The sequence below is a fragment of the Haliaeetus albicilla genome, chromosome 29 (assembly GCF_947461875.1).
Source record: "Haliaeetus albicilla chromosome 29, bHalAlb1.1, whole genome shotgun sequence".
Classification (NCBI taxonomy): domain Eukaryota; kingdom Metazoa; phylum Chordata; class Aves; order Accipitriformes; family Accipitridae; genus Haliaeetus; species Haliaeetus albicilla.
The window spans coordinates 3,080,851-3,100,890 of record NC_091511.1 but is presented as its reverse complement, the minus strand read 5'-3'; the positions used below and the strand labels follow the sequence as shown (position 1 = coordinate 3,100,890).

Sequence of the window (20,040 nt, the reverse complement as noted above, 5' to 3'; positions counted from 1 at the left end):
CATCCACCCCCTGGGATGCTCCCTGCACCCTGGTGCCTTTGGCACCCCAGCCCCAGTGCCTTGCTGGCGCTGGGGTGAATTAACCTGATTTAGGGTACCCCCAGAAACATCCCTTTGTTCCGGCCTGGTGGTGAAAACAAGGGGAAAAGCAAGAAAAATGGGAGGATGTTTCAGCAAGGTAGGGGGACAGCCCTGACTGTTAGAGGAGTAATTAAGAAAAATTAAAATAGGAGATTGCCCGTGTTCAGCCTAATGAAGACGCTTCGTTGTCGAAACTTGAGACATTAAGACGACCATTTTTAGCAATTATTAATATGCGATTTAATAGTTTAATAGAGGCAGGATGAGGAGATGTGGGTAAATTTATGTGTATTTAAAGTTTATTTTCAGGGAAGTCTTGGGATTACGGAACACCGTGGATGTAGGGATGCTCCGTGGGGCTGCTGCCTGCCATGGGGCACCCCAGGGATGCTCTGTGGGGCTCGTACCCCAATACTGGGGGGGTGTCTCAAGATAAGAGGGGCGAGTCCCTGGCCCTGATCCCCCCCCCCCTTTGACAAAGCAGGCGGGGGAACCCAGGGTGTCCAGCTGTCGTCCCCCCCCCCCCATCCTACAGGCACTGATGCATCCCCCAACATCCTATAAGGACCCAGATATCCAGGCCTCCCCCCACCCTGAGCAACCTATACGGAGGCAAACCTTCCCCCTGGCACCCTATAGGGACCGAGACACGTTCCTCCCCCACCCCACCAAGCTATAAGGACACCCCCACCCCCCCGCCCAGCACCCTATAGGCACCTATGCATCCACCCCCCCCAACAACTTACAAGGACCCAGACATCCAAACTCCCCCAGCACCCTATAGCGACTCACCCCCCTCCCACAACACCCTATAGACACCGATACATCCACCCCCCCAACATCCTATAGGGACCCAGACATTCAGACTCCTCCAGCACCCCATACGGACCGCCCCCCATCTGCAGGCCCCGCCCCCGCCTCCCCACGCATGCGCAGTCCGCCCCTCCGGCTGGGAAAGACGCAGGGGTCCTCGCTCTCCGTCTCTCACGGCGCAGGCGCGGCCACGCCCCCTCCGCACCGCGCAGGCGCGGCCACGCCCCTCCCGCCCCGCAGACGGAGCGGCGGAGCGGTGCGGAGCGGGAGCGCGTAGCCCAGCGTCAGGCCGGGGAACCGGGATGGAGGCGCCGCCCGCTCCCCCCGCCGTACCGCCGGCTCCCTGCAGCGCTGCCCGCAGCCTGCAGGACGAATTGACGTGTCCGGTGTGCCTGGAGTACTTTAACGACCCGGTGCTGGTGGCCGAGTGCGGTCATAACTTCTGCCGCGCCTGCGTGACCCAGTGCTGGGAGGACTCGGCGCGGCGGCTCTGCTGCCCGCAGTGCCGGGAGCCGGTGCCGCAACGGCTTTTCCGTCCTAATCGTTCTCTCGGTAATATCGTCCACATCGTTCGCCAGCTGGGGTTGCCGCCGGGCCCCGCTGAACCGCCGCCGGGGCCTCCCGCCCCCGCCCCGCCTCTGCCCGCCGCCGCTGCTCCCGGCCCCCCGGGGCCGCCGCGTTGCCCCCGTCACGGCGAACCTCTGCGGCTCTACTGCGTGCAGGATCGCCGCGCCGTCTGCGTCGTCTGCCACCTTTCCCGCGAGCACCGCACCCACACCGTGTTGCCCGCCGAGGAGGCGGCACACGCCGCAGAGGTCAGTTTTGGGCGGGGGGGGATGCACCGGGACCACGTGGCAGGCGCGGCAGGGAGCCGGGGGGGGCACGTACCGGGTGTGCTAAGGACCCCCGTCCCGGATTGGGGGGGATGCAGTAGGGATCTCCTCCCCCCACCACCCCGGAGGTGGCAAGGCACCGGGAGCCCACCTCGGGTGTGGTAGGGAACCCCCCCCTCCCCCGGGAGGGAGAGTACTGGGAGTCCCCCCGCGCCTGGCATGCTGGGGTGCAATGAGGACACCACCCGGAGAGCCCTTCTTGGGTGCAGGATGCTGCCCCCCCCCAGGAACGGGAGGTGCAATAAGGATCCTTCCTGCGATGGAATAGTACCAGCGACACCCCCCCCCACCCCCAATTGCAGGTGCAGTAAGGACACCCCGCGGGGTGGGAGTGCACCTGGGAAGCCGCTCCCCATGGGAGGCAATGCCCTTTGGCTGCAGTAGAGACTCCCACCTTCCTGGGGGTACAAATGTGAGCCTGCTTACCCCCCAGTGTGTAAGGTGCAGTAGGGAGCCTCCCTGCTGTGTTCCCATCTCCATTCAGAGGTACCTGGGATGCAGTGAGGATAGTGGGGCCCCCCCAGGGTGTGGGGTGCAGAATGGGACCCCACTGGGGACCCCCTTTCCAAGCTGCATGCCTGTCCGTGTGGCAGGGCAGGATATGGGGTGCAATAGGGAGTCAAATTTCCCCCAAACAGAGACTGGCCAAATGCAGTAGGGCAGGATGAAGGAATGTCCCCAGTGCAAAATGGAGCTGGTTTTAACTGGGAAGATACCGGGAGGGAGGTGTTGGCCGGTTTGGTCTTCTGTGTGAAATAACACTGAACTGGTATGGGAATCCCTGGGCTTGCCTGTGTGCAGGTGTGAATGTGCAAAATACCATCAGGCACCCCAAAATCCTGAGCCCCTGCTTCCCTGGGCAGAAATGCTCTGGAGTGAGCATGGAGCCTGGCTCCTCGGGATGACGGGGGGGCTTATTTTTTTAGCACCGAGCACAGTCTGGGGCTAAAGTGGAGCAGGAATCCCCCAGGAGTGACTTTTGCCCCTGCCCCCAAAAAAAACCAGTACAGGGCGGTTGAGCAATGTGACGCAGAGCAAATACGGAGCCTGGCCTCTGGCGGCGTTCGATCTCTGCCAAAATGGCCGTGGTGGCGAAGGGGAGACCCCCAGGTCATGATGAGGGAGGCTTCCTGGTGGAAATAATTATTAATTACTAATTAAGAGGCATGTGAGCATGGTGGCTTGACACTGAGCAGCCAGGCCTTGTTTCTCTGATGGGGTGGAGGAAAACCAAGATGCCGGACAGGGAGCGGATGTTTACTGCGCAGTGGCGGCTGGAGGAGGAGGAGGAGGGTGGCACTGACGCTGCTGAGGCGATCACAGTGGATCGGGGAAGGGGACTGCGTGATCGTTAACCACTGCGTATTAAGTCTTGCAATTATTGGTGTCGAGGCAGGTGGCACCAAAGGCTTTTATACTGAATTTTGTACTGAAATTGCTGCGGGTGCCCGGTTGTGCCGTCCTTGCCATCTTTGGTGGCTGTGGTTGCTCTTAGTAGGAAGCTGGAGCTCAAGTTGGCATTGTCCCCTCCACCCCCAAATGTGGGATCTTACCCATTTTTAGGACCACGGCATCTTTAGGCAGGTACACCACTGAACGCTGCTCAGGCTGTTGCTCTCTTGTTTTTTTTCCCCTCGTTAATCTGCTTTTATGCATTTTTAACAACCAGTTGTTGCCCCTCGGGGGCTGCTTGGAAGCCATGCCCTTGTTTTTCCAATCTTTGCTTTTATCTCACACTTAAATTCTGCATTATTATGAGGTGCATGGTAGGAAGCACTGGTTTGCACAGCCACTTAACAGCAGCAAAATCTCTGTAGCTTTGCGTTTTATTTATAAAAGATCTGTCGTTGCTTGCTCTAAAAGCCCTGCTGCTTTTTGTTTAGTGTTGCTAGGTGCCTCTCCGTTTTTCTCAGAGGTCAAATGACTTAAACGAGGACAGGCGTGATGGTTTCCAGTAATAAGCTGTTAATAAACTTAACAAGCAGCCTGGAGGCGGCCGGCCCCTCCATCTCGGTGGGGTTCAGGCAGATGTTGGGGTGCCTCAGCTGGTCTCCCCAGCTCATGCTGGGGCTGGGATGTGAAAGCTGATCCCAAGAGGCACTGAGGCGGAAGGGGTTTTCACATGGGTGGGACTTGGTGGTTTGCGTTTGCAGCTGCGCTCTTACAGGGAGCTACAAATTGGCTCTAATATATTTTTTTTGCCTTGCTGCCCTTTTCTTCCTTCTCCTGTACCTGGCTCTGAACTGCTCAGGCTGTTTTGGGGGACAGTTTTTGGTCTGGCTGGGGAAAGTTCTTGGCTTTCTTGGCATGCCCAAAACTAAAGGTTGAAGATAACAGGGAAGGGGAGGACACAGTGTGGTGATGGTCTGACTTCAGTTTGGGTTTGTGGTATTCTTCAGCTTCAAAAAAACCACATTTGATGAAATTTGACTGGTTTTAGCAGCAGAGCTGGAGGGAATCCCCCACCATTCCTTTCCTCCTTATTCCTGATCCTAAATAGGAAGAATTCCCAACAGATCTCCTCTTTCTCCTTCCAGGAGGTGCCACAGGAGCATTTGAGCTCCCTGAGGAAAGGACGTGAAGAAGCCAAGGCTGAGAGGGAGAGGCAGAGTGAAGACTTGCTGGTAAGTGCCTCAGGATGGGGGTTTCGCTGAACACCCCTGGTCACGGGGATGTCGGTCTCACGTGGGTTTCCCCTCTGGGTTTTGCAGAAGCAGACGGAAGTGGAGAGGCAGAAGATTGTGGCTGAGTGCAAGGAGCTCCGGGGCTTCCTGGAGGAGAAGGAGCAGCTCCTGCTGTCTCGTTTGGAGGAGCTAGACAGAGACATTGTCAAGAGGAGAGATGAGAGTGTATCCCGGCTCTCTGAGGAGATTGCCCAGCTTGATAAGCTCCTGGGTGAGCAAGGAGGAGAAAACTGCTCAGGAAACCAGTCTGGGCAGGTGAGACTCCTGGCATGTGTCCTCCCAGCCCAGAGGTTATGGTATAGCAGGGTGTAAAACCCAGGGCAGGTTGTGGTTGGGATCCCTGGGGACAAAAATCCATTTACAGGGACTGCAGGGTGATGACGTGCTCTGCTGGGGAGCAGCTCGGGTCCATTAACTCTGTGCTGGAGCTGGCCCATCTATTAGTCAAGGGGGTTGACTTGCTGCAGGACTGCTGCGCTGCTTTTTCAGGTGGGAATCCAAATTTTAGCACAGCTTTGGGGGACCTAAATTGGCCCTTGTAGTAGTGAAGCTGCTTGGGCCCCCTGTGATGCCAAGAACTAAGAAATACCCAAACAAACCTCCCAGACATTTTTGGTTTGTGTCACTCCATCGTCACTGTGAGCCCTGAATCCTCATGGTTTTGGCAGCTTGATGGCAATCATTTTTCTTAATTTCTTTAAAAAAGAAGCTTTGTTTTTTTCCCCACCCATGCTAAAAAAGAAAAAGGGGAAGGAAAAACCCCATATTTATATATAATTCTGCCATCTCCATGAGTCCAACTGTGCTCTGCTTTGGAAACAGCTGCTGAGAGCTGATCCCCTTAGCAGAGCAGCCGTGGGGCCAGTTTTGGGGAGGATTTTGGAGGCTCTGAGGTAGAAGAGAGACTTCTACTGATTAGCTTCTTGTTTTTTCACTCTCTCTCCAGGGTGTTGTCCCAGCTGGAAGCAGGTGAGTGAACCTGAGCCCTTGCTGCGTTAACCGGGAGGCTCACACCAGAGGCAGAGCCGGTGGTGTGAGGGTGTACGCCCTGTCCAGGTTCCCACCGCCTGCCTTGGGGTTCTCATCCACACCCGGGTGTTACCTTTGAGGCAAAACCAAACCTTCGTGAAGGGGTTTTGTGGCAGCTGTGTTGTAGGACAGTTTTGAGCGTCCTTCCCGAGGAAACTGCAGAGTAACTCGGTTGGTGTGGGACCAAACCCACACCAGCAGGACTGACATCAAAAGCCAAGGTGTAGAGATCCCCCCACATCTCAATCTCAGTGGCCTCCTGTGTGCCTCATACTGGGCAGCCCCAAACTGGACCAAGTCCTTAGGTGTGGCCTCACAAGCACTGACAGAGGGAGAATAATCCAACACCAAAGCTCTCAGTACCAGGGCAGGTTTCTTCCCTGCCTGTAGTTTGGAGATTTTTTTTTTTTTTTTTTCCAGAGGGGACCTAATATTTATTTCTCCTCCCCAGCTTTGAGAGCTGGATGTTTTGCAAGCCAGAGGCTGGCTTCACGGAGCTGGAGAAGAAGCTCAAGAGCTTTTCCCAGAAGAGTGCAGTGCTGAAAGAGGTCTTGCTGGAGTTCAAGGGTGAGTGCCGAAAAAGGTTTTCTTTAAAAGTTGGTGCCTCCTAACCCCTATGTTTAATTCAACCTGAAGGATAAAATTCAACTTAAAAGATTATTTGGTTTGAGCTGTACTCTTGTTTCTCCCTTGGGCTTGTTAGGAGAGCTCTTTATTGTTTGAGCATCTGCTCATCAAAAATAAAAAGCCCTGCTTGCTTGAAAAGCAGCACATTTCCCTTGGATTTCTGCATGGAAGTTTGATGTGGCTGTACACGCTTGTTCCCAAGCGGCAGTGTTTGGTTGCTTGCCATAAGGCAGGGAGTAAGGTTGTGTGTGCGTAGGCAGTCCCCAGGGACTCCCTGTGCACAAAGGGATCTAAATTTTTTCTTCTCTTCCCTCAGAGAACCTCCGGTTCGAGCTGGAGAATGACACAGGTGAGCACAGTTTGGTTTTGGGAGTGTGACCTTCATTTTTGCAAGGCTTAATTTGGGAGTTTCAGCTTCCCCTGGGAGGTATCTTGGCAGTAAGACCTTCAAGCTAGCCTTAGAGGTCAGGAGAGGAGAAAATTATTGCTGGTGCTGCCAAGACAAGGGTGAAAAAAAAAATTATTCAGCTGCTGGGAGAGTCCATGAAAGGCACAGCCCTCAAATTTGTTAGGAAACTGTGGGGTTAAGAGGACTCTCCAGAAGCTGATCTGCTCTACTCAGAGCAAGGAGACCTTTAGCCCTGCTGCTGGTGGTTGGAATTGGCTCAAAGATGGACTTCGCAACCTTTGCATCTGCTGTTGGTAGTTCAGGGGTGTTGCTGGGCTCTGTCTTCTTGCCTGGGTTCAGGAGAGACCCGTCTTGCTTTTAGCAGTCTGTGATGTTCCCCTCTCTCAGTCGTTTTCAGGCTGTGCAGCCCTAGTTCCTGACAGTCCCCTGAGTACAACAAGAGCCCTTAGACACGAGGATATTTGTACTCATTCCTCTCCGGCACTTGGCAGTGATTAAAAAAAATGTTACTTCTGCCCAGAAATATCTATTCCAGAGCAAGGAGGTGTCTTGAATCGGACAGGCTGGTGGGTTTGCAGCAGAGATCTGGCTGTTTCTCTGTTTAATTAATTAGAAAGTGGAGCTTGATCTTTGTTCCCCTGTGGCTCTTTGTGCTTTGGGTGCTTAAAGCTGTTGGAGGCGACTTGCCTGGTGTCATCCTCATCTGGTTTGGGGCAGAGATGATAAATGCGCTTGTAGGGTGGCTCCGTCAAGGGTGGGAGAAGTGTCCTTAGCTTGTAGATGCTCACATCCATGTTTTTCTGTTCACAGGTGATCTCTCTTTGGACCCGGACACGGCCAACCCCTACCTGGTGCTGTCGGAGGATAAGAGGAGCGTGCGGCTCAGGAGTGCTCCCCAGGAATTGCCGGCAAACCCCAAGAGATTCGATTACTCCTTCTGTGTGCTGGCGGCGGAGGGTTTCATAGCTGGGAGGCATTACTGGGAGGTGGAGGTGGGAGATGGAGAGAGCTGGGTCTTGGGGGCGGCCCGTGAGTCCGTGCGGAGGAAGGAGAAAATTGACTTTGCTCCAGAGGAGGGGATCTGGGCGGTGGGGTTGAACTGGAAGGGAAAGAATTGGGATCAGTATCAGGCTTTCACCTCCCCGGAGACGCCCCTCTCCCTGTGTGAGAGGCCCAGGAAGATCGGGGTGTACCTGGACTACGAAGGCGGGTGGGTGGCGTTTTACAATGCTGATAACATGGCTCCCATCTTCACCTTCACGGCCGCTTTCACTGAAAAGATCTTTCCTTTCTTCTGGCTCTTCTATGTGGGCTCCTCGCTTTCCCTCTGCAATTGACCTGTCCAGTTTCTTTAACCCTCCCGAGGTGACCTGCAAGTAGTGCCCGATCCTGTCCCCTTTACCCCTTGCTTTCAGACAACGGACCCTGAAACTCATGATTGTCCCTTGTTTGGCTTTGGGGTTAACTACTTCTTGTTGCATTTTAAAGTTTTGGGTCTCTTTTACCCTGAAAACCTTCCTCTGGGGCTTCAACCATTGAGGGCGGCTGCTTAAATAGCCTCTCTGTGGGGTTATTTCCCCTCACCTCCGGCCTGCTGTATAAGCAACCCTATATGTTTGTTTTGTTTTGTTCGAGTTGGCTGCCCCATGTAAACAGGGATGTAACCAGGGAGAAAAGCTACCTTAGGGGTTTATCGCATCCTGCATTGATCCGTAGACAAAGCTGCCTGCTTTCGTGCACCCCGAGAAGCTCTCGAGGGCTAGGAAACCTGCGTGAGGAGGAGAGGTACCGTACCCAACCCCTGATTTCTGACACCGTTGCTCTGCAGGTCACCTTTTAGCTTTTCCCACCCCACCCCATCCTCGCTTTCCTTTCCTCCTTGGGAAAGGGCCGAGCCCGTCTTTCGCTGCCACTAGTGCTAAGAGAGCAAAACCCTGCGATCTCCCTCGTCGCTTCCCCCCCGTTAACGCTGTGCATCCGTAGGGCCGCAGTAGAGCCGAGTGCTGGGAGCCGCAGCCCCGGGGATGGAGTAAAGGGGAGATGGATGCTTTTGGGTCAACGCAAAAGCTGGCAGGGGTGTAGCTGTAGGGAGAGCAATGGACATGTCGCAAACCTGGAGTCTCTCAGGCGCGCTCGGCGTCGCAGATTTTTGGGGTTGGCTTTGTGGGTGTGGGTAGCTTCCGAGGGAAACCCAGGCCATGTGGTGGGGAAAGAGGGGGAAGCCTTGTTTTAGGTGTGATCTCGCGCGTGCTTATAAACCCCTGCCCACCCTCGTGTGATCCCGCGATGCTGTTATGTCTCTTTGCCCTGTCATTCTGTTTAGTGGGGAAATAAAAGTTGCTGTGCAAAAAAAAAAAAAAAAAAAAAAACCAAACCAAACCCTAAAACCCAACAATCTGGTGTCTTTGTGTGCTGGCTGCGGAAGGAAAAGCCACTCTGGGGTCAGGCTTGGTCCTGCAGCGATGCTGCTGCTGCTGAGCAAAGCTCTCCTCTGAGGTGAACAGAGCTGGGGACACCTCTTCTTGTCCCCAGCCAGCTCAGGGGTCTTGGCAGAGTTTTGGGGTCTCTGCAGGGGGGGTCTTAAGTGTGGGATGGGTGCAGCTGAGGAGGACTGAGCCATCCCCCTACCACCACCAGCCAAGAAACACCCCAACCTTTGAGCCCCACAAAACAGCCCCTATTCAGAGCCTTGGACTCCCTGTAATTTTAAATTAAAGTGACTTTAAAATGCCCCCAAAGGCCCATTTTTGGAGGTTTAAGACCCTCCTGACTGTCTTCTTGCATATATCTATAGATATATTTTTAACTCTTTAGTCAGCATTGAGGCTGTTTTCTTTCAGAGCTGCTAGAAAAGGGAAAGGAATAAAATAACATGTAAAGCCTTTAAAATAAACCCTGGGAGAGGCAGAATAAGGGGAGAGAGGGACCCTGGGTTGGGGGAGTGATGTTAGGAGCTTACATTGCAAAAGAGGGGGGGGGTCCCTATGGCCCTGCCTTTACCTGGTAGCATCAAGCCCTTCTTTTGAGGGTGAAAAAACCCCTTTTTGGGGATGGGTGGAAGCCCCCATGAGGGGATGCAGCCTTTCTGCAGGCAGTCACCAACTCTGTGTGCACGGGGAAGGAGTGGGTGGATGAGGGGTGCTGCTGCCCTGTTTCATGCTGTGGGGAAAACTGGGGTGCCCATTTGCCCCCCACAGCCCAGGAAATCCACACCCCCCCCAGTTTCTGCTCTGGGAAGAAAAACATTAAACAGCAGGAAAGCAGATACCCCAGAGTCGGGGTATTGCAGAGCATGTCTGCACCATCACTGACCCTGCTATTTATCCCTGGTCTGGGAGCTCTCATGGAGCCCTCACAGCCCCGTTTTGGGGTCAATTACTTCATTATCAGTTTCTCTAATTGGATAGCTGACAGCACAGTTTGGATACAGGGCTGTGCTCTGGCTCATCCCTCTCCAGCAGCAAGAAACAAAAAGCTGTGGATGCTTAGAATTGCAGTGGAAAAACCCACCTTTAATGCCTGTCTTCTCCTCTGAAACATGCTTTTTTTTTTTTTTTCTTTTCCTCCCTGCAAGTGCTGTTTGACTTGTAATTCCTACAGCCAGCCCTGTTTCAGGTCCCCGATTCCCACAGGCGCTCCAGTGAGCTCCGTCTTCCCTGCAGCCCCTTTATCTGTGTCAAAACCATCTTCTGGCCTATGCTTGCAGGGTTGTTTGTCTTTTTTTTTTTTTTCCTGATAAAGCCTGTTGAGCTGGCAACCTTCAAGGCTGAGTAAATATTACAATCCTTTCCAAAAACGTTCGATAAAAGGCAAGTGGCATTTATAGGACATGAGGAACCATCACCAGATCAAATAATGCCCGTTTCCAAGGCCAAAACTGATACAGCCTCAGTCGCCTCCACCTACTGTTGACTTCCCAACCTAAATCACCCTTTTTTATTGTGCTAAATACAGACAACCTTTGGACAGGGTGTCAAGGCGGGCTGCACACATGGAAGTCTCACTCTTCTACCTCTGCTTTCCATAGAGACTCAGCACTGAGGCACAGAGGTGGCTGGCACAAGTGGGGAAACCCACTTTTATACAAAATAAGTCTTTATTGAGGATCCTGCCGATGACTTTGGCAACCTCACACTCCCTCCTCGCAGCGAGGGAGTCAAGTGAGAGGCTCTCCACCTGCGGCAACACCGCTGCGAGCTCGGGAGAAGCTGGGATTTCCCCCAGGAAGCGCCGGTCCTTGCCTGTCCCTTGTACTTTTGGCACCTGCACATGCTGCTGCCACACACCACGGGGTCCAGCATCGTTTCACCTTACCCCATCCTGCTCTCTGGTCCCTCTTTTGGCCAAGAACAAGATGATCAGTCCTGCTACGACCCAACGCTGTCCATCACCTGGCCTCGGGGCACGCCTGGATCCTGCCCGCTATATTCAGCTGAGGCTTCAATGGGAGGTGGGGTCTTCTCCAGTTCACCACCACTCACCAGGGTGTCCCCAAGCCCTGGCATCTCCAGGGGTTCCACAGCCAACGTTCCAGGTACCTCTGGATGCTCCAGCCCTGCCTGCGTCCCTACCCTGAAGTTGGGCGGTGGGGATGGCACTATCTGCCGCTGGCCCCCCTCGGCCTGGGGGGGTCCGCTGGGCACTTCAGGGTGACTTTTGCTTTTGTGGGCGGTGACGTTGTCTTTCTTCTCGAACTTCTTGCCGCAGATGTCGCAGGAGAACTGGTAGAAGGAGTCGGCGTCGTGTTTCTTCATGTGCCAGTTCAGGGAGGCTTTCTGGCGGCAGGTGAAGCCGCAGATCTCACACCTGGGAGAAAACAGAACGAGATTCAAGGTAAAAGGATTTAAAAAAAGGTATTACAAAGGATTAAGCACGAGGGAGAACTGGCCCCGCCTCATCTTCATGCTGCAATTCCATGTGGGTTTAGCAAAGCCACCACCCTCCACTGCTTCATTAGCTCCGTGTGGCTTCAGCACACCCTTGAGGCATGGAAATGCATCACACTCGTTAAGTCCCAGCTTATTAAGCTTCTCCAAATCAAGCCCACGCCCTGAAGCTGATCCTGAAGCTGCTGAATCAGAGCGCAGCCAGCCTCAGGGGCAGGAACCTTTAGGCAAAGCAAAAATAACAGCCAGTCCTCTGGCTACCCACAGCGAGGAACTTGGCTCTCCCGTGGAGCCACGCACCGAGAAGCTAAATTTGGGTTGAAAAGCGACAGGGAGAAACCCTGACGCAAACCAGAGAGTCAGCGGTTGCATTGATGGGACCGGTACTTACTGCAGGGGTTTCTCGCCTGTGTGGATGCGTCTGTGGATGATCAAGTTGCTGCTGGTACGAAAGGAACGGGCGCAGAACTCGCAGATATAGTCCCGCTTGTCTGTAGGGCAGAAGAAAAAAGGATTAGGGGCTGATCCAGCCTAGAAGAGCAATCAGGGGGCTTTGGGGATGTATTTTAGGAGGCAGGATGCTTTCCCAGCACAGAAACGGAGATGAGAAATGAGAGCTTGACAGTAGGGAGCAAAAAGCAAACGGGTGCAGTAACATCTACCAGGGATGCAAATGTGAATGGTGAGGACATGGGTATGGTCAGCCGTAGCCCAGCAGAGGTGGGACCAGCGCAGGAGACGAGGTATAGGGAGATATATATCCATACAGGGGGTACGTGCCTGCACTGAGGCGGCCAACTCACCACTGTGCAGTTTCTCGTGCTCCTTGAGGTGCTTCTTGAAGTTGAAGGACTTGCCACAGCTGGGCTCTGAGCAGGTGAAGGTCTTCTGGTGGACGTGCTGGTACTTCTTGTGGTGCTGTCATTTTGGGGAGAAAAAAGGGGGAGTAAGAAGCCAGGAGGTCAGGGGTGAGAAGCTGCACTTGGAGAAAGCCCAAGGGCACCTTCCAGTGACAACCACCCCCCAGTTTCGCTCCCTGAAGCACGTGGTGGAACTTCAAGCGATCTCAGGCATGCTGAGCTGCTGCTGAACACACAGGGCCAACAAGTCCTGAATCTATTATCCAGCTTTGGAAAGCCACAGGCAGTTCAGATTGCCCAATTCCACCTCTAGGCCAACAGCCAAAATGCCCAAAACGGAGCTTGGACAGGCAAAACCTGACCCATCAGGTGGGTCAACAAAGCCCATGCTGGCCCCAGAAGAGACTGGGAGTGGGAGGGATGCTTGTGCCCAGCTGGGCTGCACCTCCTGGGGCGTGAGAGGTGGATTTAAGCCCAACGGCTGCCCCCAACCCTCACGTTCAGGTACTGGCGGTTGGAGAAGATCTTGCCACAGCCTTCAAAGTCACACAGGAGGATCTCACGCTTCGCTGCCTTCCTGCAGGAGGGAAGGTGGAAAACCATCGTCAGTGAGGACATTAGGAAAGCTGAAAAAGCAGTGGCTTTTGGATTTGGCACCCCAATAGGTCTTCCTCACCCATCTTCCCTCTCACCCACCCATTAAAAGCTTAATTTAAGCAAATAAAGCCCTTCAGGAGGCTCCTATCAGAGCAAGTGTTGCTTGCCAAGGGTGTCCCACCACGGAACAGCTGAGCTGCACCTTCTCTTCTTCCCAAGAGTCTGGGAAATGGCACAGCAGCTTCCCCTTCCCCACCAGCCCCAGGTACCTGATCCTCTTTGGGCCGATCTGGGCCACGTCCTCATCGCACGGCTGCGCTCGCCTCTTGCAGCTGCAATGAGAAAGAAACATCTTGAGTGAGGCTTTTGTCCCCAGGCACAGAGCTGAGAAGCTGTGGTCCTCCAATCTCACAGCTGACGGGTTTCCAAGCAAACACTACATTAAAACCATCCTCTGGGTGACCATTTCTCTTTTATTTCTTCCATTTTGGGAATTCAGTATCTTTCCCTATTGGAGCAGGAAACGGCATTAACAAATGCACCTTTCAGACATTATAAATAGGAATGTATTCTTTATTACTCATTACAAAAAGTATTTCACATGGTTTTGGCTATGTCCCAGGACATTTAAGATTGCTGTCAACCTCACGCCAGCCTCGCTGTGTTCACATCACAGGTTTGATCTATAATTGATCCACAGCTCCTTGGAAACAGCAGCTATTTCTGGCTGACACCCTGAAATACAGAAAGATGCGTTAAAAAAAACAGGCGTGCTTTTGTGGGGAGGAGAAATAAAAAGATCGTTAATAGATGACAATGCCAGACCACATCCTCAGCACTAAATAAAAATAGGGGCTGGGCATCTTTGTCCGCAATCTCTTAAAAATGTTTCATCAGCTCATGATGGCATTAGCTTTGGGAAGCGAGAAGAGGATGAACACACCAAAGGCTGGAGGTGCTCTCTTTTGCTGATAAAATAGTATTTCATCTCCATTCTTCCAGTTGCTGTGACAAAAAGGGCAGGGAGGTGGGAATTAATCACACGCTGGTAAATAGGATCTCTGTAACCAAAAGCTCAGCCTTCAAAAGGGCACCAACAACTTAAAAAGTTTAGGCAGGGCTTTGGAGAGGGGGGTAAAAGCTCCAAGACTGCACTGGTTGCCCAGGAAAGTCAACAACCGCTTTTGTCAGCCACTTCTGCAAATCTCCAGGTGCATCTTTAGGCACTGGTGTACTTTTGGAGGTCTGAACACCAGGGTTTTGAATGGAAAGCGTGCAGCATCCAAAAAATGCCAGAGGGGTGTGAAAAAAGTCCCTCTTTTAATTCACTTTTGGCCTTAACTAGGACTACCTTGACCTAACCCAAACCTTTCCACCCTCAAATTGAATTTGAGAGCCTGGTGTCCCCCCAGTGCTACATGTACAGCGGTGGGCACGGAGAGGAGAAAAGCAAATGCCAGATTTACCGTCACATTTTCCTTTGCTGGGACTGGGTCTCCAGGAGGGTGTTTGTTCTTCCAGCGAGCTGCGAGGCACTTTCAGAGCTGCAAAGAGGCGGGAAGGGCGTTTAGCACTGAAAAGAAGTGGCAATACCACGTCAAAGTGAAAAAGCAAATCAATAAAGGCCTTAATGGAGCGGCACGATACTTACGTGATGAGTTTTGGGGCATGCATTTTGCTGCCAGTCCCATCTTCCATAGGACACACGAAGGCAAGATGCATTAGAAGGCGGTGTTACGTGGTCACTCCAGCTAACTCCAATGAAAAAGGGGGTTTTAACACCCTTGTATTCAAAGTGTAAGAAAATCCAGCAAGGTGACATCTCCTTGTGTGTCAGACCCAAGAGGCAATGCGTGGACCATCCTCATGTTTCAGCATTGAGACCAACCTCTATTTAATACTCTTGCATAAAGACCCAGCAAATAATTGAGTGATGATTTGAGCTTATTTAGAACAGAAAAATGAATTTTGAGCCCACGTGGCTGGGAAGGAGAGATTAAAACCTACCCCTCAGCCTCAAACAGGCAGTGGTAAAGAGTGCTTACAAATTAAATAATCATGGTCATTACCAAGGTGTCCCTTGACCAACACTTGAGGTTGGCAGCGCTGCGGTCGCTACTCACCTCTCCCCATGGGCTTGAGCTGCTGGGCAATATAGCTAGGCTGTTGTCCTGGTTTCAGCTGGGATAGAGTTAACTGTCTTCCTAGTTGCTGGTACGGTGCTATGTTTTGAGTTCAGTATGCAAAGAATGTTGATAACACACTGATGTTTTCAGTTGTTGCTAAGTAATTTTTAGACTATAGTCAAGGATTTTTCAGCTTCTCCTGCCCAGCCAGCGAGAAAGCTGGAGGGGCACAAGAAGTTGGCACAGGACACAGCCAGGGCACCTGACCCAAACTGGCCAAAGGAATATTCCATACCATGAGACGTCACATCTCGTATAGGAACTGGGGAGTGGGGGCAGAGAATTGCCGCTCGGGGACTAGCTGGGTGTCAATCAGCAGGTGGTAAGCAATTGCCCTGCGCGTCATTTGTACATTCCAATCCTTTTATTACTACTGTTGTCATTTTATTAGTGTTATCATTATCATTAATAGTTTCTTCTTTTCTGTTCTATTAAACTGTTCTTATCTCAACCCACAAGTTTTACTTCTTTTCCCGATTTTCTCCCCCATCCCACTGGATGGGGGGGGAGGGAGTGAGTGGCTGCGTGGTGCTTAGTTGCTGGCTGGGGTTAAACCACAACAGCTGTATAGAGCTGCTCTGGCTGCTGGAGAAGTCCCGTATCTATAGGTAGAGACAGGAGCCTCTGTGCTTATGCAGGGGGTGGAACATATGGATTTTTTGCTGCTGTAAACCTCCAGGCTGCTCAGAGGCTTTATATATGTGAAAGAAGGGCTTCAACACCCACCACGGTGATGGTTTAAGGGGTCTTCAAGCCCTGCCCAAGCAGCATATCCTTGCTCCCCGGCCACCTGAGCATGGGGACCAGCTCCATGAGAGACACAGCAGATGAAATGGTGACTCATTAAGGCCCCTCAGTAGCAAGATCCACATGCCAGACCCCCCCTTTGCAAGCTCCACACCCAACAAGGCTTGGCAACGCAGCTCTGCCCTGCAGACAGCGGCACCGCAAGGAGAAGGATTAAACCACCTCGGGGACACGTGCCTTCTGTTCTGCCCAGAGCTCGAACATCATTTATTGTTGGGTTGGATGGTTTCCATCTGGTTTCTCGGCATGGAAAGCAGCAGCATCTCCAACATGCCCCAAAACGCTCATTCAGCGGCAATGGAGAGATGGATGCCCCAAGACAGGCAACCCCAATGCTCATCCCCAACATCACCACACCGCTGCGGCCATCGTGACTCACTTGACTCGTCCACCCTTCTCCTCTGACGGGCTGGAGTTGGTCAGGTTTGGCTCATTTGGGGGCTGCTCCTCCTTTACAGATTTCTTATGAGCTTTGGTCTGGCTTTGTCGTCGCTGCAGCTCAGAGTCACTGGGGGAGAAGACAGACATGGGATAGGCAAGGTGGTTTAGATGGTTGGATGTGGCAGGACATTGGTTGGATAAGGTTGGAAATGGTAGGACATTGGTTGGATGCAGATGGACGTGGTTGGACTTGGTCGGACATGGCAAAGACCCAGGCAGAGATACAGTGAAAGAAGGTGCCTCCCCAAAAGGCTGTGCCCTTTTGAGCTCAGAAGCACCTTATTTAGGTGATATGAGGACGTTATTCCCATTTCCTCCCATCTCCGCTAGGGTCAGGTGTAGCAAGACAAGAAGGTGGTAGAGATGTAAGGTCTGAAACCCTTCCAGTGCGATACCCATCTAGACTGGGACAGCATGACTGGGAGCCTGTGGACTGGCTCTCATGTGGTCCCAGTCTGTGGGCTCCTTCCCAGCAGCTCTAAATGCTCCTCACCTGTCCAGAGATGGGTGGTAATTCTCATCACGCAGATCATCGGTGTAGGCGAGGTCATCATCCTCAGCAAAGTCCTCATCCTCCTCTTCCTCCTCTTCTTCTTGGTGCTCAGCCCCCTGCTCCGCCTTCTCCTCCGGGATAAGTGCACTGCAGGAATGCAACAATCAAAGTCAACTCTGCCAGAATGGGTTTTAATCATGGAAGGTCTTTGTTAAAACATTGGCTGCCCATTGGAGAACACAAGGGATGAGATGGATGGGTCCAAACTTGACCTTCAGCTCCAGAGAGCCCAGTTATACACTGGGGGAAGACTCATGCATGCCACCACTCACCTCCCATGATCTTTTGCCACAGTCCCCGTCTCCGTTGGCACCTGGGGAGCTGCAAGGAGATGACAGGAGTTGCGGTAAGCTGAAGCAGGGCTGGCTGAGCTGGGATGTTGGGAGAGGCAGAGGAGGGAGGAGGAGGATGGGGAGTGGATCTAGCAGCAGAGTTGGGAAACCTTCAGGTGTTGGAAAGGACCTGCATGGTGCCATCCCACTGACCAGAAGAAATGAGGGCCAAGTTACTTCAAAATACTCTACTGGAAGAAGCTCAACCTCTTCTCAAGTAGCTACTACAAGGCGCTGTATGGAAAAAAAAGGAGATTTTTCTCCCTGGTTTTCAGTCTGGGTAAACGACAGGAGCTGTGGCTCTTGGAAACTGCTGAGAGCTGCATCTGCATGGGCTCAGCAAGGTCTTCTGCTCAATGCCTGTAATGAACCCGAGGCCCTCCAGCTCTGCTTTTCCAAGGGAAAGGAAGGAGAGAGAAGATACTTCTTCTGTGGTAGGAACAAGCCCAGTAGGAGACTCCTCTATCTGTTTTTCCAGTAAAGGCCCAGAGATTTGTTTTACATGATGGTGCTGTCAAATCTGGAGCAAGAGGGAAGCAGTGGGGTTGGGGCAACATCTGATCCCAGTGGGAAGGTGGATGATATGCCCCTGGCACTGGGAGAAGGGCTGAAGATGGGGAATCGAGAAGCCAATGGAGAAATGAGGGTGGAGAAGGGGACACAGAGGAGCTCACCTGCGTTGCCATCATCACTGTCATCACAGCGAGCTCCTGGCTCTTCCGTCCGGTCACCATCACCGATGGGCAATTGAGCTGCTCCCCCTGGTTCAGCTTCGCCCTTCCCAGAGCTGGACTCAGCAGCCAGCCCTGCTTGCCGGAGCGAGCGCCGGCGGCCGGTGGCCAGTGGGGAGCTGCACCCCGAGTCCTCCTGTTGTTCCTCTCCATGGTGGCCAGTTGTGGGGGTATGGTCCCCTGCCGCCCCAGGGACACCCCAGGAGAAGCTGTGCCCAGCCACGCACTCCCACACCAGCTGGGACGTGCTGCCTGGGGCTGGGGGCTTCACGTCAGGGACGAAACCGCACTCTTGGCCATGACCGTGGGACAGGACGACCAGGCGCTGCAGGGCATCGGCATGGAGAAGGTTGGGCTCCGGCTCGCCTGGTGAAGGTACAAAAACCAGACAAATTGGTGAGAACTGGCTCCAAACTTCAGCTTTTTGGTTGTTCTCCATCGTGTAAAACCAGCATAGGGCGGGTGGGATGTCTGCAAGGGTTTCCCTTCACATTTCCTACCATCTCATGCACGCTCTGATGTTTCCACCGTATTAAGAGCTCCTCTTTTTTAGCAACCCCCAAAAACTCAGACAGCTCCCCCCCCAAAAAAAGAGCTGGGGATGCCAACAACCCCAACGCAGCCAAACCCAGGGAGCAATTTAGGCGGGTGAGCATCTCCAGGTGCATCTCCAGCACCCAAGCGCTCAATGCAACAGGAATCTTCTCTCTTCACTGTAAACCTCTTTTGCACCCAAAATAATCAATGCCAACATGGATTTGGGGTGGGAGGCACCAACCTGGGCTCCAGATGCAGCCGTGGGAGCTGTACCTGTGGTGGGAAGAGGGAGAGTGAGCAAGCTTAAACCATTCATTTCCCCATCCCAAGGGTTTTTAAGGGTTTTTTAAGAGTTTTGCAGCACACGCCACCCCCTCACTGACCTGTCGAGGAGGAACTGGGCCAACTGGGAGTGCAGGGCGAAGCCGAGCTGCTCCTTGAGGCGACACCAGCGCTCCAGGTGCCCCCCGATGCGGATGCGGCACTTGCTGCGGCGGGCATCCAGCTCCCGTCGCTTCTGTCGTCGGATGCAATCGGGGGCCCGCTGCCGGCCCGGGCGGCCCGGCTCCATGGGGGGGGTCTGGGGGTGGGCGGGGACACACGACAACACAAGGGGGTGGTCACAAGGGATACGGGGGTGGCCAGGCTCCATGGGGTGGTGTGGGGCGGGGGGGGAGATGAGGACATGGGGACATGGGAGGGGAACGTGGAGATGGCCCAGCTTCCATGGGGGGGGTGTCTGGGGGGATCAGGGAGAACACAGGGACATGGGGGACGGACACATGGGGACAGCGCAGCTCCAAGGGGGGGGGCTTGGAGGGGCCATGGGGGAGGCCTGGCTCCATGGGGGGCGGTGACAGGGGACGTGGGGATGGGGGACGACACGGGGGTGGCCCAGCACTGGGGGGCCACAGGGTGGGAAACCTGGGCGCGGGGGGAAGCCCCGCCTCCCCTCTAGACCCCGCCCACACGCCTTAGCTCCACCCCTCCGAGCCCCCAAACAGCGTGCCTCGCCCACTCAGCCACGCCCATCCCCCAGCCACGCCTCCGCTTGACCCCTCCCCGCCCTTTCCGCTGGCTGCTCCCCCTCGTCCTCAAGTCGTCCCCCTCCTCCGTAAAACCCCGCCCCTCTCTCTCCATAACCCCGCCTCCCGCCTTCCCGCCATTTCTCCCCCCAGGACCCCCCCGCCCCTCCCGCTCCCCCCCTTCCCCCCCCACCCCCGCCGCGGCCCCGTTCCCGCCGCCGGGCCTTAAAGCGGGCCCTGCGGCGGGGAAGAGAAACCCGACAGGAAGAGAAGGGCCGAGGCTCCGGCCCGCTACCGCCGTCCCCGCCGAAGCCAACCCGCCCCGCCGGCGAACCTCCTCCGCCGGGCCGCGCTCCATCTCAACCCGAGGTGGCCCCACCCCGGGGCCGTGCCCCCTTTAAGAGCCAAAGGACCCCCCCCCCTCCCCCCCCCAATGGCTCACTGCTCAGGGACCGGGACAAGATGGCGGAGGGCCCGCCCCCGCCTCCCTGCGACGGCGCATGCGCACTGCACCGCCCTCACCCGCCAGAGGGCGCGGGGGAAGGCGTC

The 20,040-nt window shown here is 54.1% G+C and overlaps 2 protein-coding genes across 3 annotated transcripts; one reads left to right on the top strand and one right to left on the bottom strand.

The window, feature by feature from the left end:
• The first annotated feature begins 1,116 nt into the window (after window positions 1-1,116).
• LOC104313080 (E3 ubiquitin-protein ligase TRIM7) lies at window positions 1,117-8,873 on the top strand. The gene is made up of 7 exons (XM_069774085.1): window positions 1,117-1,709; window positions 4,325-4,411; window positions 4,499-4,726; window positions 5,418-5,440; window positions 5,952-6,067; window positions 6,444-6,476; window positions 7,347-8,873. Exons 1-7 carry the CDS (start codon window positions 1,197-1,199, stop codon window positions 7,871-7,873), a joined length of 1,527 nt encoding a protein of 508 aa, XP_069630186.1. The 5' UTR covers window positions 1,117-1,196; the 3' UTR covers window positions 7,874-8,873.
• A 1,740-nt stretch (window positions 8,874-10,613) lies between these two features.
• ZNF692 (zinc finger protein 692) lies at window positions 10,614-19,990 on the bottom strand. 2 transcript variants are annotated; one of them, XM_069774048.1, is made up of 12 exons: window positions 19,934-19,990; window positions 18,850-19,046; window positions 18,708-18,739; window positions 17,873-18,295; window positions 17,139-17,187; window positions 16,807-16,953; window positions 16,252-16,380; window positions 13,149-13,211; window positions 12,781-12,859; window positions 12,226-12,340; window positions 11,814-11,913; window positions 10,614-11,342 (listed from the first exon to the last, which is right to left on the bottom strand). In XM_069774048.1, exons 2-12 carry the CDS (start codon window positions 19,035-19,037, stop codon window positions 10,904-10,906), a joined length of 1,764 nt encoding a protein of 587 aa, XP_069630149.1. In that variant the 5' UTR covers window positions 19,038-19,046; window positions 19,934-19,990; the 3' UTR covers window positions 10,614-10,903. The 2 variants fall into 2 exon arrangements, with proteins under 2 accessions (XP_069630149.1, XP_069630148.1); XM_069774047.1 differs by having other exon boundaries at window positions 19,826-19,940.
• Window positions 19,991-20,040: the final 50 nt, after the last annotated feature.